Here is a 15,657-nt window from a genome sequence, read left to right on the forward strand (position 1 = left end):
TTTGATTTCAGTTTGGCTGGGGCTCAAAACACCCTCCAAGGGAATAATAATAATAACTGTGCTTATATATCACTCTTCTAGACAGATTAGTGCCTCACCCAAGAGAAGTGAAGAAGTTAGTGTTATTATTATCCCCACAATACATCTGAGGAGCTGGGGCTGAGAGGAGGGGCTTACCCAAGGCCACCTACTGAAAGTTGTGGGATGCGAACCAGTAGAGTGCTGATTCGCAGCCAAACCACTTAACCACTGTGCTGCAGCAGCTCTCCCATCATGGGCAACTCCATTTAGCCACCTGCACAAAGAGCAGCTTCCCTGTGGCGCTATCCCATCAAGGAAGCCTTGATGGGTGCGTGACTACCTCAGCCATGTGCACAGAGCTCACAGCATGGGATCTCTACCCTTAGAAGTTTTTAAGAAGGACAAGCACCTGGCAAGCTTCCTTTAAGGGAAGAACTTGGCAGAGTGTGGACTTGAGTGACTTGGAGCTAGGCACTCTGCAAGCAGCAAGCTCTCTGTGCTATACTGTAGTCTATATGTTAATCTGGGAGTGGGTAGCCCAGTGGTAGAAGGGTGGCACCTGGTGCGCCCAGTCCTTGTACGGTAAGGGGACATTGTGCCTGGCCCAACCAAGCATCTCACAATGGGGAAGAGAGAGGCTGCCTCTCCCTCTCTCCTTTTGGTGGACATGGCCAGGAGGCAAGGCAGGGAGGCTGTCTCTCCTTCCCTCCCTCCCACAGGGATGGGGCAGGGCCCTTTTCCTGGGCTGTTTTTCCTCCCAGTCCCCCCTGGACCACTGGCTACCACAGTTCTCCATTGAAGATGACCCACCCCTTTCCTTCAGCCTCCCATACCATTATCATCTAGGGCTGTTAGAAAGTTTCCCTACCTGGGTTTTGTTGTTGCAAGGATCTTTTTGGCCTCTTCATGAGTGGCACCTACCAGCGAGTCCTTATTGATGGCGATAAGCTGGTCGCCAGGTCGGAGGCGCCCGTCCTGCAAGACCAGTGGAGAAGATCAGTGAAAACACATGAGCCACCGTGCTCTAAACATTCCCTCCACTCCGTATTCCAGGAGCAGAAGCACAGGACTCCAAGGGCACAAGCAAAAAGCGAGGCAACAGCAGTAAGCGTGTGCGGGCGTGCATGTGTTGGGGCTGCACATTACAAAAAGAAGAGCGCAATGAAGTTAAACAAGAAAGGAGAAATGGAAAATTAAAGACTCTATGACACACACAGAGCATGCAGAAGGGGTCCACTGTCCTCTTCATTACAATGAACCAGCCTCTTTGTGAAGCCACCCAAATTCCCCAGCTCACCCGGCAGCAGTCGCCTTCTGGCTGTAGTTCTTGCACATACACCATGGGTCCATCCGGCCTGTTGGCTCCTCCACCGATGATCAGCCCCAACCCAGAGGATTTTGCTATAGAGATACTCTGGATCCCAGATTCAATGGAATAGCTGTAAGAAAAGCAGGGGCAGACAAGGGGAGGTATGAGGACAGCCATGCTCAGTCAGACCCAAGGTTCATCTCGTCCAGCATCCTTTATCCAAAAGTGGCCTGGCTAGGTGCTTCTGGAAAGCACACAGGCCGGGCACGAAGGCCTCATCCTGCCCATGCTGCCCCAGCACTCAATGGGCGACTGCCTCTGAGCATGAATTCTCCACTGAACCATGAACAGGAGGCAATCCTTTCTTTAGGAGATAACTGCCTTGCAAAGCCTTTATAAAGTAAGTTTTAGCCACTTATAGGAATTGACTGCCACTCCTCGAGAGAATTTACTTTCTTCATAGGTGCTTTTCACATTGTCATTTTAAAACATTTCAGTATCTGTTCTGCTTCCCATGTTTGCAGGAGTTCCGCACTTGCAAGGTATTCATGGGACTCAGAACTGATTTTTGTCTGCGGTATCCCCAATTTTTCCCCCTGCGGACATACCGTGCTTTTATTTTGGAGCCACTGCCCAGTTGCCTCTGGTCCGATTAATGTCAGCGTGAACTCTACACTCCTGTTTCTCTTCTCCCCCCTCTCCTTTTCCCCGGGAGCTGATTAGTCTGTGTGGCATTAACTACTCCCACCCTCCTCAGCTCTCTGAACTCCTTTCCCCCTATTTTTATTGGTAAAGCGAGGTAAGGGACATAAGGCTGCTTCTCCGTTGGCTTCCTTCCTTCTGGGTATGCATGCATTATCTTATTTTTTTTCCAAAGTGAAAAGGGTTATATGGCTGCTTTTCCCTTCCTCCCTCGAGGGTATGCAGTATGCGCACACGCTCCCTTTTTTTTCAAAGCCAGGAATGAGTTGTAACACTGCTGTGCTGTAACACTGCTCATTTCTCCAGGCTTTAAAAGTCAGGAAAGGGTTAAATGGCTTCTTTCCCCTCCCTCCTGGAGTCTGCTGCTAATGCCAAAAAAAAAAAAAAAGCCAAGCTGGCACAGCCCTTTGCAAAACAAAGCAGCAGGGAAGTTGCCAAGAGGGGATGAGGCAGCAGCATTTTAACCCTTTCCCAGCTTGGCTTTAAAAAAAAATGAGAGTGGAACAAGCAGGAAAAGTATATGTTTCCCCTAGAACTCTGCCACCAATTGCCTCTCCAGTGGGCAGGGGATGGCCCAATCAGCAAATATGGGGGGGAGGGGGGAATGGGTTCCAACAGTGCAACGCTACTATGCCTACTCACAGGTTTTTTTTTTTAAAAAAGTGTGACGTGAATTGCAAAGCCCTGAAAGCCCGAAACTGAACCGAGGCTTCAAAGCCCATCTAAAATGAAAAACAAGACATCAAATCGAAACTGCCTCAGACAGTATGGAATGTGAGGGTGCCATGCCAAACTAATTGTGATCACGGTGAATGCTCATAAATGGCGGTTTAAACCGTAAGTGTGAAAAGGGCCTGAGTAAAAAGCCTTTTTGAATAATTTGGTTTTGCATCGTTTGTGGAAAGCCAGGAGAGTGGAGGCTCTCCTGACCTCTCCTGTCATGTCTGTAGCCCCTACACCCATGTCATAAGCCCCATACTGTGTTACTGTCTGATTTCATATTGCAACTGCTAAGTACATCATTGGTTAATTTCATAAACTGTATGCAACACTTCCTTATTCTCCTCCTCACGGCCTGAGAACGCAGCTGGGGGAGCTGTGGCTAATCTCTCTCTTTGAAGCTCAGCAGAATGACCTTGCAAGGTCTGTAATGTCTGAAATGTTACAGTTCTCTATGTCTTGTCTAACTAATGTGTAAACTCCAGAAAAGTTTCCCAGACTCCTTCCCGCCCAAACCTGTGGTTTAGAAGGGAGGGGAATGTTTGAGTATTTAGATCTGTAATTTCGTCAAGTCTTTATTCCTTTCAAACAAGCTGTACTACTTGGATGCTTCTTTGGCTCTAAGTAAATTTATGGACCTGATTCTATGGAAAGATCTGATTTCTGAATAAAAGTCATTTAACCAAGGACCTGTGTCTTGCTGAAATGATCCAGGGATCTGTCTGCCGTAGCTTATCATCCATAACCTGACACTCAGGCAGGCCATTCCACAGGCTAGGGGCCACCACTGAGAAAGCCCATGTACAGGTTGCTGTTGATTTCGCCCATGTGCAGGGAGGCACCTGCAGGAGACCCTGTTCAGATGAGCAAAGCTGCTGTGGAGGAACAGAGGGCTTCGGGGCTTCCCATTCCACACTGCCCCTAGAATTAACTCATAGCAGACCAGTTCAAACATTCAGAAAGAGCACGTCTGGACAGCATCACTACAGACTCCTGCTGAAAGATCTCTTGTTCCAGTGTTCCCTGCACGTTAGGAAGAAAGCTAGGCTGAAAGTTTTCTTGCTGATTCACTTGTTTTCCTGTGCGTGCGTGCATGTCTTTCTCACACACTCACGCATGCACAGACACCAATATATTGTGTACAGACTGTGTCATGTGATTGTGTGCATGGCATACATTCCTACCCATATTCACTCTGCCTGCAAGAGCCATCAAAATGTTTGGTGGACAGATTTTATGAGAAGGGCACATATTGGTCCATATGTTTGCTGCTGGGACGTTCTACATGGTAAGGGGAGGAGGGGGGAGTCCAGCAAATCAGCAGAATGAATTCTCAGCGATGGCTCAGGGTAACTCAGTACATACTGTGAGGCTGGGTGCATTGAATGTCCTGGATTTCCAATCAGTGGACCGTGGGAATTTGCTGGGCTCAGTAACAGAGGACTCTGGGAACGAGATGAGGACCCCGAGGACGTGCTTTCCAAATACCTGCCTGAAAGACAGAATCAAGGTGAGTGTCCAGAGATGAACAAGAGATAATGCCGCCTTATATCGAATGAGAGCCAAGCTACAAGTGACGCCTGACACAGGTTGGACACTTGTCAGCTTCCCTCAAGTTTTGATGGGAAATGTAGGCATCCTGGTCTTGCAGCTGTAATGGAGAGCCAAGCTGCAAGACCAGGACGCCTACCTTTCCCATCAAAACTTGAGGGAAGCTGACCAGTGTCCAACCTGTGTCAGGCATCACTTGTAGCTTGGCTCTCAGATCATGAATCCACCAAGCCCAACATTGTCTAAGGCTGGCAGATAGAACACACTGCGACAAGAGGTAGGGATGGCGACTGATTTAGTTGGCTTCCAAAGGTAACTGGATGGATTCATGGAAAAGGGGCCCAGCAATGACTGTGAGCCATGATATATTTAACCTCCATGTTCAGGGGCCGTATATCTCTGAATACAAGTCGCTGGGGTTGGGGGGCTCTGTTTGTGGGCCTCTCAGAGCCATCTGGCTCTGTGAAATAGGACAACAGACTAGATGGACCAGGGGTCTGACCCAGTTGAGCTCCTCTTTCTCCCCAAGGTCCTTGAGCTGAAGATGCTAGGTATCAAATCTGGGACTGTCTACATGCAAAGCAGGTGCTCTAGCTCAGCCACAGGTGCTCACTCATCCTTTCCTCACTCTCCGGTTTCCAGTTCTGAGCTAGATGGACCAGTGGCCTGACTGGATGCTACGTAGCCTCTCCTGTTCAACAGACATTGTCCCTTGATTCTGATTTAACTCAACGTTATCAGGAGACACAAGGAGAGGTTTCAGATGGATGGCTGTCATGTATTTCAGGTAACGAGTTGTTCAGTCTCAGGTGCAAGAGTGACTTTAGATATCTGAGAACTCGGCTGAAGGGAAATTCTCCCCTCCTAGTCACTGCAGGTATCACCCACTGAATCCCACTTGCCCTCAAATTAGGGATCACAACTGCTCACCCCCACCATAGAGAACAGGCGAACTCCGAGCTGAGCCCGTATTGCTGTGCGATCCAAATTTTTCCAGCAGCTCAGAGAACTCTCTCCTAAAAGAGAAACACAACTTAATACTACTGCAAACCATCATCCCCTAACTGCCAATAATATATTATTCTTTATTTCATTTCTACTCCTCCTTCCTCCCCAATGGGAACCCAAAGTGGCTTCCATTGTTCTCTTCTCCTCCATTTTATCCTCACAACAACCCTGCCAGGTAGATAAGGCTGAGTGTGGGTGACTGGCCCAAGGTTTCATGCCAGAATGGGAATCTGGGCCTATCTGACATCTCTACACACATCTCTACATGCATCTGAACTGTATTGTGGCATTTCCTAAGAGTGTGCGAAACAAAACAAATGAGCTGGAAATGCACCTGGAAATCGCTGGTTCAATTAGTTCAAGTGGCTTCTGGAATGGTGAAACAAATTCAGGAAACAAAGCTGTAACAATCCCCCCCCTCAACTGAAAAGTCTGTGTGTTCCAGTTCAGTTCTTGCCACGCAGCAGCAGCAGCACATGCATGCCCTAGCATAGCATAACTCCATTGGTGGGAAGGAGAATGTGCACACTGTGCATGAGTGCATTTTTTCTTTGATATAATTTATTTATTTATGTCAGTTATAGTTCGCCTTTCTCACTGAGACTCAAGGCGGATTACATGGTGTAAGGATCCAATACAGAGTTGAAGAATTTCTGAAACAGAACATAATCAATTCTAGGACTGATATTAGACAACATGAAGCACAGGTAGTATATAGGAGTACATATTTAAAGCATCAGATAATATCTAAGGCAACATAGTAGTGAAATCTGTGGACCCTAATTCATTAGTGAAGCATCTGAGTCCCCCTTCCCTACAATAGTAAACAGTCCAGTAGCACCTTTAAGACTAACCAACTTTATTGTAGCATAAGCTTTTGAGAACCACAGCTCTCTTCATCAGATGCAACTTTAATGTAGTATAAGCTTTTGAGAACCACAGCTGTGGCTCTCAAAAGCTAACAATGCATCTGTTGAAGAAAGCTGTGGCTCTTGCAGGGCCAGATCGAGGGTGGGCAGGGGGGGTAGTCTGTCCCCAGCACCACCAAAGAGGGGGCGCCAGGCGCAGCTGCCAACCACCGGGAGCACGCTGGCGGCAGAGCAGCTGCCCGCACCATTCACCTGCCCCACAGGACAGGGAGCGCACGGCAAGCTGGCCGCCCCCTCAGCCAGGCAGGTGAATGGCATGGAGAGCGGGAGGCCGCCCGCGCCACTCGCCTGCCCCACTGAGGGGGCAGCCAGCTTTCTGCGCGCTCCCTGTCCTGCGGGACAGGCGAATGGCACGGGCGGCCTCCCAGCCCTCTGTGCCATTCGCCTGCCCGGCTGAGGGAGCAGCCAGCTTGCCGTGCGCTCCCTGTCCTGCTAGGCAAGCGAGTGGCACAGAGGACTGGGAGGCCACCCGTGCCATTCACCTGCCCCACAGGACAGGGAGCGCGCGGCAAGCCGCCCGCCCCCTCAGCGGGGCAGGTGAGTGGCGCAGGCAGCCTCCAGCCGCTGGCGCTGCCACCGCTCTGCTGCCGGCATGCCGCCCTGTGTGATGACGTCACAAAGTGCTGTCATCATGCAGCACTGGGAGTGCACGCGTGCTGCGTGCATGCGCGAGGGCGGCCGGCCTTGGGTTGTCCCAGGCACCAGGAACCCTAGATCCGGCCCTGGGCTCTCGAAAGCTTATGCTACAATAAGGTTGGTTAGTCTTAAAGATGCAACTGGACTCTTTACTATTTTGCTACTACAGACTAGTACGGCTAACCCCTCCCTACAATGCAGAGTAAAAAGCCTTTTTGAATAATTCTGTGTTGCATCATTTGCAGAAAGCCAGGAGAGTAGGGGCTCTCCTGACCTCCTCAGGCAGGCCTTTCCCCAGGGTAGGGGCCACCACAGAGAAAGCCCATGTACAGGCTGCTGTTGATTTCACCCATGTGCAGGCTGGCACCTGCAGGAGACCCTGTTGAGATGAGCGAAGGTGCCATGGAGGGACATAGGGAGGGAGGCAATGGCACTGGCACGAGTGGCTTGCAGGGATCAATTTGTAAAAGTCTGGTTTGCACTGGGGAGGGGGGCAGCAGACAGCATAGTGCCATTGGCATCGCCATTCCCTTTCTGTGCACTTTTACACACAATGCAAGGAAAGGCCAACAAACAAACGATGTTCATGTGGGTGAGCACACATGAGTTTTAAAACGAAGGAGTCTTCTCCAGCCTCCCAGTCCTGGGTTGCTGCAAAGATTCACGTTATGCAGATTAGGGTGAAAATGGGAAATAATAAAGGACTACTAAAGAAGAGCCGCAATGAGGAGGATGCAGGCATGTTGTGTGGACCCGGCTGCCCCTTCAGTGGCCTTCTGCTGCTGTCCTTCAATTAGGTGCCATCACTGTGACTTGAAAAAAGAAGTCCTCAAAGGTAAGGGGTCAAGGCAGCAGGAGAAACTTCACCCTGTCCAGAAAGACTTCTAGTCTTTTCTGGATTTTCTAATTAAAACTGTCAACCTTGGGTTAAAGAATAGAACAGAAGGGCCTTTGTAAATTCATGCACAGTCTCAGTACACCCAAATCTCTCCAGACCAGTATTGCACATGGGAGGACCGATTTGGTTAGATTTTTTGTTTTCCATCACGCTTCGCTTTGCTTTTAATACAACTCCTTTTTCATTCAGCTTTTGGTTAACAGTTTTAATAGGAAAGGGGTACAGGGCAAGCTGTCCAGTGTCCCACTTTTACTAGTAAAAAACAGAGAAAACCGAGGAGCATCCCACCACTTCCCATTAAGGAAACCCAAAGATCCATCCCTTGCTTTCTGCACACTTTTATACAAGGAATTGCAAGCAGACGGTGACAACCACTATGTGGGGTGGGCAAATCTTCACATAGGTTTAAGGAGAGAGGGGGGCTCTGAGACCCCAGCTGCTGCAAAGGATCACGTTATGAAGATCAGGGTGAAAATTGGAAATAATTTCCAGTCTCCACTTGGAGATTGGCAGTGATTAAGGTAAGACACCCTGTTTTCCAGCAGAACGCTGAAATGGAAGGATTCACTGCTGGCCACCCCTCATCATAGGACTGGGATGAAACTGCAAAAAAGCACAAGGACACATGGCAGCACGCAACACGCAAGGATGCAAAGGTAAGAATGGTTTGTTGGCACTATCATCACTTGGAAAGGGAACAGAAAGCAGGATTTTTGTTACTGAATGCCATTGCTCCGCTGCACCACTTGCACCACATGGCTGCTGCTACTTTGCTGGCCAGTTTCCCGCCAGAGTGTGTGCCCAGCCGCCAACATGTGCTTCCTTCAGGGGTCTGTACGTGAGGGGGGGACATGTGGGTGAAGGGTTTAGAGGGAGCAGTGTGTTCCGAGTGGCTTCTGGTGCTGCCAAGTGCAAAACCAGCTGCCCCTGAGTCTCGTTTCCCCAACCTCCCTTGAAAAGAACAGCGTGTATCCGCACATGCACAGCCAACACCCGCCCTGCGTGTACACAATGAGCCGAAACTCAGGATAACGAAAAAAGAACCCCAAACTGATTAGATCCAACTTTAAGGTGGTACTGAATGAGGCTGCTTCGTGATCCCTGCGATAGTTTGGCATACTGTATTGTTTTAATTAATTTTAGCAACTTATATAAACTGTGATAAGGGACTTAATTGTTTATTAGTCAATGTTTGGTGAATTGTGATGGCCTATGGCTATAGACAATAAATTCTTTTGATTGATTAGATCCAACCTGGCAATGGCCCGCCTGAAACAAACCAATAACGGAATGGAGTGCACTGAAAATTTTCTCAGTGCACACCTCTAATTCTTCCACACTAAAAAGTACCAAGTTTTGACTTTCTCTACTTACAGCAACTATAGTATAGTGTTAGTGAAATAGTAAAGAGTCCAGTAGCACCTTTAAGACTAACCAACTTTTTTGTAGCATAAGCTTTCGAGAGCCACAGCTCTCTTCATCAGATGCATCTGACGAAGAGAGCTGTGGTTCTCAAAAGCTTATGCTACAATAAAGTTGCATCTGATGAAGAGAGCTGTGGTTCTCAAAAGCTTATGCTACAATAAAGTTGCATCTGACGAAGAGAGCTGTGGTTCTCAAAAGCTTAGGCTACAATAAAGTTGCATCTGATGAAGAGAACTGTGGTTCTCAAAAGCTTATGCTACAATAAAGTTGCATCTGACGAAGAGAGCTGTGGTTCTCAAAAGCTTAGGCTACAATAAAGTTGCATCTGACGAAGAGAGCTGTGGTTCTCAAAAGCTTAGGCTACAATAAAGTTGCATCTGACAAAGAGAGCTGTGGGTCTCGAAAGCTTATGCTACAATAAAGCTGGTTAGTCTTAAAGGTGCTACTGGGCTCTTTGCTACAGACTAACACAGCTAACTCCTCAGGATCTATAGTTGTTAGTGTTAGTGGTTAAAGAGGACCAGGATCTGGGAGACTTGGGTTTGAATCCCTACTTGGTGACAGAAGTCTGCTGGGTGGCCTTGAGCCAGTCAGCCTCTCAGTCTAATCTACCTCACAGGGTTGCTGTGAGACTAAAGCAAGAAGCAGAGACCTACAATGGAATAAAAATGGAAGAAAAATAGAATAAAAAAACCGCTCGGTTGTATGTTGTTGACAGTCTGAGTCCTGTCCTGTCTTCAGCGGCTGATCTGGGCACTGCGACAGCCCATGGGCATGTCTACGTCAGCAAGCACCCCTGACCCAAAAGTGAGAAGGATTATTCCTCTGAGATCAGGGATGCAGCTAAAAGATAATAAGGGATAAATAAAATAATAATAAAACGGCATGAAAAAAATCTCTCGCCATCTCTTCCTCTTCCTCCTTAATCTTGGAGGCATGTATTTGTGTATTAAACATTTTGAGAGATGATTATGTAAGTGAAATCTCTGCAAATCTTTTAAAAAAAATAAATTACAGGTCAGTTCACCCTTTGTCTGACCTGTGAAAGATTTAGCAAAATAACCCATTGCAAAAGAATGGCCGCCAACATGGCTTCAACTTGAGACTGCCTTCAGGATATCGTATGTTTTTAGTTTCCAGGAATGCCCATCCAGGGCAGGGAAACCTTCTGTACGTTTGGCAAACACGTGCTGCAGTTTAGAAGATGATATTAAGTAGCCAGGATCAGGTTCACGTGCTTTTAACCCAAATCCGAACAAGGAGTTTTCAAAACTGGGGAATGATCCAATCTGTGATCTCCCACCTGCAGTCTGAATCAGCACCATCCATTTGACCCACTCTGTTCCCGCCACATTCCCCAGCTCGTGGAATGTAAAGGCATCTGGATTTCAGCCGAGATTTCAAAGGGTTACTTGATATCCCTCACTCACTCCTTGGCTGGCTTTAATCTACTAATTCCCGTTCTATGCAATCAATACATCAATACATTTCTGTCAGCCCAATTACATCCATCCAGAGACAAGGCTCTGCCACTCACGCACTCTGAAATCAATTGTGCTTATACTGGAGTGAACTCTGCACAGGACTGCACTGTTTAAAAAAAAGCGTAATTGTTTTTGAGACTATGAGACACCAGAGGGCTGGTTCACTTGTTCCAAAACAGAATCGCCAAGCCTGTCTCCATCAACAGGGACCCATTCAGAGTTGCAACAATGCAACTCCCAAACTGGAATATCTGTAACATTCCCCCCGTCCCGTGGAACTGACAGTAGTTTGGGGTGATTTAGAATGAGAAAAAGGCATGGGAAGGGCAGCCGACAGAAACTCACTCCCACCACTGACTGAATTCTGGTTGGAGTACAACTGAATTCAGAGCCCCCCACAGCAGCATAAAGCTGTGAGATCCAATCCCACAGAACGAATTATTTGGCTCTCCAACCCACAGAGTGCGGTCAATGACTCAGCAGCACCCACACTTTGTCATGACTGGGCCAGTTGGTCCGGGATCTGATTGTGACAGTGTTGGTAGATCACTGGGAGAAGCAGGATAGAATTCGTATTTTTAAAAAATTAGAAACCCTTTTCTAATTTTGCCATCAAGTTGCAGATGAATAAATGGGTGCATATCCACTTGTTCTTTGACTACAACGAAGCAAATCCTTACCGGGCCTCGTCATCTCGGGCAATGAGAAGGCGCATGTGGCTGGTGGCAGAGGCAGCCCTGAGAATATCCACAGCTCTGGGGAAGTCAGGAAAGAGAACGGAGAATGAGACTTGGCACAATGAATGCAGAAAGGCCCATCAATCCACTTATCCACCTTTGTGGTGCTGTGAGCCTGAAGGCAAGTATTTATTTATTTAAAACATCTAAAAATATTTAAAAGTACATAATTTGTTTTCATATAGACTGGCTCAAAGCTGCTGAGTCATATTGATCATTACTGATTAAAAGAGAATGTGGACAAAAGACATACTATTCTATCTATACTTTTAAAAGGTGTTGTGAACTAGGCCTGGCCAGCCTCAGGTTCAAATTCTTACTTGTGATGAAACTCGCTGGGTGACGCTGCATCAGACATTCTCTCTAGGTCTAGCCGACCCCATGCAGTTATTGTGAGGATACAATTCATAGGCATTAGCTTCATCTTCCCTTTTCTTTCTTTCTAAGGCCAGTTGCAGCGGACGATATGGTTGCCAGGTCCTTCTCCCCTCCCAGCAGGAGGGGGGGAACCCGGCACTTACCTCATGCCCTCATGCTGGTAGTGTGTCTCCCATTGCATGTGCATGCTCTCCACACTTGCACAATGATGTCATTTCTGGTGGTGATGTCATCTCTCAAGTCATGCGAGCATTCAGTCCTTCAGGGACCAAAATCAGCCCCAAACGAAGCACGGGGAGTGTTTGTGTGGCCAGCGCAACACCACCACCACCAGAAGTGGTATTGTTGAGCCCCCCTGGGAGCACACACACTGAGTGTGTTCCTGGGGATCCTGCCGGTGGCAGGCAAGCTCCAGGGGGCATGCCACCTCCTGCCAATCACTGGTGGATTGGCAGGCAGGTAGTCAAACCCTTGGGAGTTTGCTTGCCACCAGCGGGCACCTGGGAATGGTACACAGGGCCAAACCCACAGCAATATAAATCTGAAGTTCCACTTCAGATACAATCCATACCTATCACTTGTTACTCCTACCAGGCTGTCTCCATTCACTTCTAAGATCTGGTCTCCGGGTTGCAGGCGGCCTGCAGAAGCAAGAACAAGAAATCCATTATATGGAAAGTCATCGCTAGACGCTTGCAGCATCTCTACAAAGAGGATGGCCAACAAATATGGATGTTTAAAAAAATACATACTTACATAAATGAAAGGATAAACTCACCATCAGCATAAGCAATGCCCCCTGGGAGAATTCTCTTGACATAAACTCCGTATTCTTCTCCTGTGAACTCTCTGATGCCACCAATCACCTTGATACCTACAAAGAAAAAAACATTCCATGACACAAAAAAGCACTTCCTATTCTTTATCATGCACTCCCATTAGGAAGTGTGAGGCTCAAGTTCTCTTCTTTTTTCAAATAACCAGGAGAGGCTGAGTTTCGCTGCAGAACTGAATGCAAATTGTAAACTGCTTATGGAATCCCAGACCTGGAAGTGGCAAACAAGGGTCTGTCACACAGGACACTCTAGTGGTTGACATAAAAATTCATGCTTACTGCTCAAAAAAAAAAAAAGGTCCTGTAGCAATTTATTTTTCATTTTATTTTATTTATATTATTTTAATAGTCTGCTTTCCTCAATGAGACTCAAGGTGGACAACACAATGTAAGTCAATACAATCAATGGCAGAGATATTCAATAAACAAAGAGAGCAGTCTAAATCTGAACGAGAGCTGAAGCCGTTCTAAATCTGGCATATTGAACAATGGAGAAACTACCTAGTAGAATCAGATTTAGATAGTAACAGACAGCAGGGCACACACACTTAACCTTTCTGCCAGGAGTGCAGCAAGTTGTAGAAATGCTCAAAAGTCAAAGTATGCCAATTTCAGCTTTTCTCAGGCAACTGACTCAAAAGCCATTTGAAAGGAATAAAATAATTGAATTAAGGACCGTTATAAAGGAAACGGAGGCTCCCGTAGAGTAATTCACTGACAATCTTTCTGAGTGAAAAAAAAACTAAAGGAAGATTCAGGGGAGGGAGGAAAAGAGAAAGAGAGAAAGGAAGAAATTTCCACCATCACAAATCTCAAGGGGGCACACGTGGGGGTTTCCAGAAGCTTCCCATCCAGGAATTGACCAGACATGGAATGGGAGGAGCTGTGGCTCGGCGGAAGAGTCTCTGACTGCATGCAGAAATTCCCAGCTTCAGTCCTTGGCATCCCCAGACAAAAGGACCAGGTAGTAGGTGATAAGAAAGGCCTCTCCTACCTGAGACTCTGGAGAGCTGCTGCCAGTTGCAACAGACACTGCCGACCTTTGGCAGCCCAGAGCACTGACTCAGCAGAAAGCAGCTTATGGTATACTCAAATGAAACTCACTTAGTTCCAGCAAGGACCATAAGTCGCATGCCTCTGCCCCCAACCATGCACATATTGGAAACAGCGGACAATGCAGACTCAAGTTTTATCATGACCTTGCATAAGGTCACCAAAATAAGCAGAGCATCTCATTGGGGCGAAAAAAAGAAAAGTAAGCAAAACCACTGCCTGTTTCTGAGTAGCATAAGAGGATTTCTTCCACTGCATTGATGTCAAAATTAACCTGTTACCAGAGGAGTTATTTTAAGCCACGGACTGCCGATGACAATTTCTCTAATATCGCAGCGCAAACAGAAGCTCAAGGTTTCTCCACTCCTCCTTCCTGCTCTGTATCCCGGCATCCCTGGCACCAAAAACAACGCACTCACCCAGTCCATTGGCACAGTCATAGAAGTCAGCGCAGTGTACCGTCCGATCCATTCCATACGGTCCCATTAGAGTCCTGTAACAAGAAACCAAGTTGAAAGAGGACTTGTTATGGATGCAGGCAGGCTTCCCAAGTCTAAACGCAAGAAGTGCTCTTCTGGTTCTTCCCAGTGATCCCTCTTGGGTCTACGTGGGGCAATGGAGATCCATGTTTGGAACTCCAGAAACAAGATTTGGCTCTGACAGCCAGCCAGGGCCATCTGGAGAGAGAAAGGAAGGGTGCAACTTTACACTCTAAGCTCCCAGGGACAAGGGCTCTCATTTGGGAACAGTAACTTCAGGCCAGTCAGTTTACTCTTGGCCCATCGTAGCTCACAGGCTTCTTATGAGGATAAAATCATGGAGGAGAGAATCATGTTCCCTGCCTGTAGCTCCTTAGAGGGATGGCTAGATAAGAGAGAATAGATAAACTAGAGCCTATCTAAACTGATGACTTCCAATTTGTTTTAGGCCCAATTCAAGGTGCTGGTGTTGATCTTTAAAGCCCTATACGGCCTGGGACCAGCACACACAAGGACCACCTATTCCCATACAACCCTACCTGGCTGCTCAGATCATTTTACACAGCCAGGTCCCCCCGCCTGCTGAGATTAGGCAGGTGGCAACTGGAGAAAAGGCATTCTTAGCCATGGATCCAAAACTATGGAACTCTCTCCCCAAGGATGTTTCTCTGCCCCTTCTGCCACTGCGTTACGCCAGGGGGTGGACTTACTTGTTTCGCCCCGCATTCTCTCAGGATCCCCTCTTCCTGTCCGGCATTTAAATGACTGTTTGTCTATCATTTTAAATATGCATTTTTGTTTGGGTTGTAATTGTTTTTATAATGCTTGTTTTAAGGGTTAGCTGCCTTGGCAGCCCTCATGGGGCAGAAAGGCAGGGTACGCATTTTGCAAATAATTGAATAAATATGGTGCGGATGCTATAGAAACATACACAGAAGGCAGCAGGAAAAATAAACTTGAAAATCTACACATCACACCCTTAGAATGGGCAAAATAGCAAGGATTCACAAGGACAGTCTATATAGCCTTTTACAGATGTCTGACACAGGTAGGCTGCATTACTTCACACAGCTCATTAGTGTCTCCTCCATCTGGCAACAACTGTCCAGGGTATTGGGCAGAAAAGGGCCTTTTCCAACATCTGCTGCTACGTGAGATTCTTACATTGGAGACATCATGGACCGAAACCCAGCACTTCTGGAGAGTACACACTTTACCACGCCATAGCATATGAAGTTACCATACCCTGGGCCACAGCCTCGACTGGCAGCAACTCTCTAGGATCTCAGGCAGAGAAAGGAATTCTCCAGCAGCTACCACCTGAGATCCTTTAACTGGAAATGCTCGATGCTGGACTGGTGCTCCACCCTCAGGCCCCTCCCTGGTTAGATTATATTGCTCATGTATCCATGATGGTCTTCTATTTTACTTGGAAATGATCAACACCCATTAACAGTGAATTATTTATTTATGGTATTATATTTAAACTCCA

The 15,657-nt window shown here is 47.2% G+C and overlaps 1 protein-coding gene across 1 annotated transcript in view; it reads right to left on the bottom strand.

Moving 5' to 3' along the window:
- LOC129339048 (syntaxin-binding protein 4-like) overlaps positions 1-15,657 on the bottom strand; it is a 73,171-nt gene that overhangs the window by 22,439 nt on the left and 35,075 nt on the right. Inside the window, exons 3-10 of the mRNA XM_054993655.1 lie at positions 14,106-14,179; positions 12,577-12,672; positions 12,370-12,439; positions 11,364-11,438; positions 5,234-5,319; positions 4,118-4,244; positions 1,319-1,460; positions 890-996 (exon numbers count right to left, since the gene is read on the bottom strand). Of these exons, the coding sequence (XP_054849630.1) occupies positions 890-996; positions 1,319-1,460; positions 4,118-4,244; positions 5,234-5,319; positions 11,364-11,438; positions 12,370-12,439; positions 12,577-12,672; positions 14,106-14,179 (777 nt within the window). The remainder of the gene's footprint in view (positions 1-889; positions 997-1,318; positions 1,461-4,117; positions 4,245-5,233; positions 5,320-11,363; positions 11,439-12,369; positions 12,440-12,576; positions 12,673-14,105; positions 14,180-15,657) is intronic.

The sequence above is a fragment of the Eublepharis macularius genome, chromosome 12 (genome assembly GCF_028583425.1).
Source record: "Eublepharis macularius isolate TG4126 chromosome 12, MPM_Emac_v1.0, whole genome shotgun sequence".
NCBI lineage: Eukaryota > Metazoa > Chordata > Lepidosauria > Squamata > Eublepharidae > Eublepharis > Eublepharis macularius.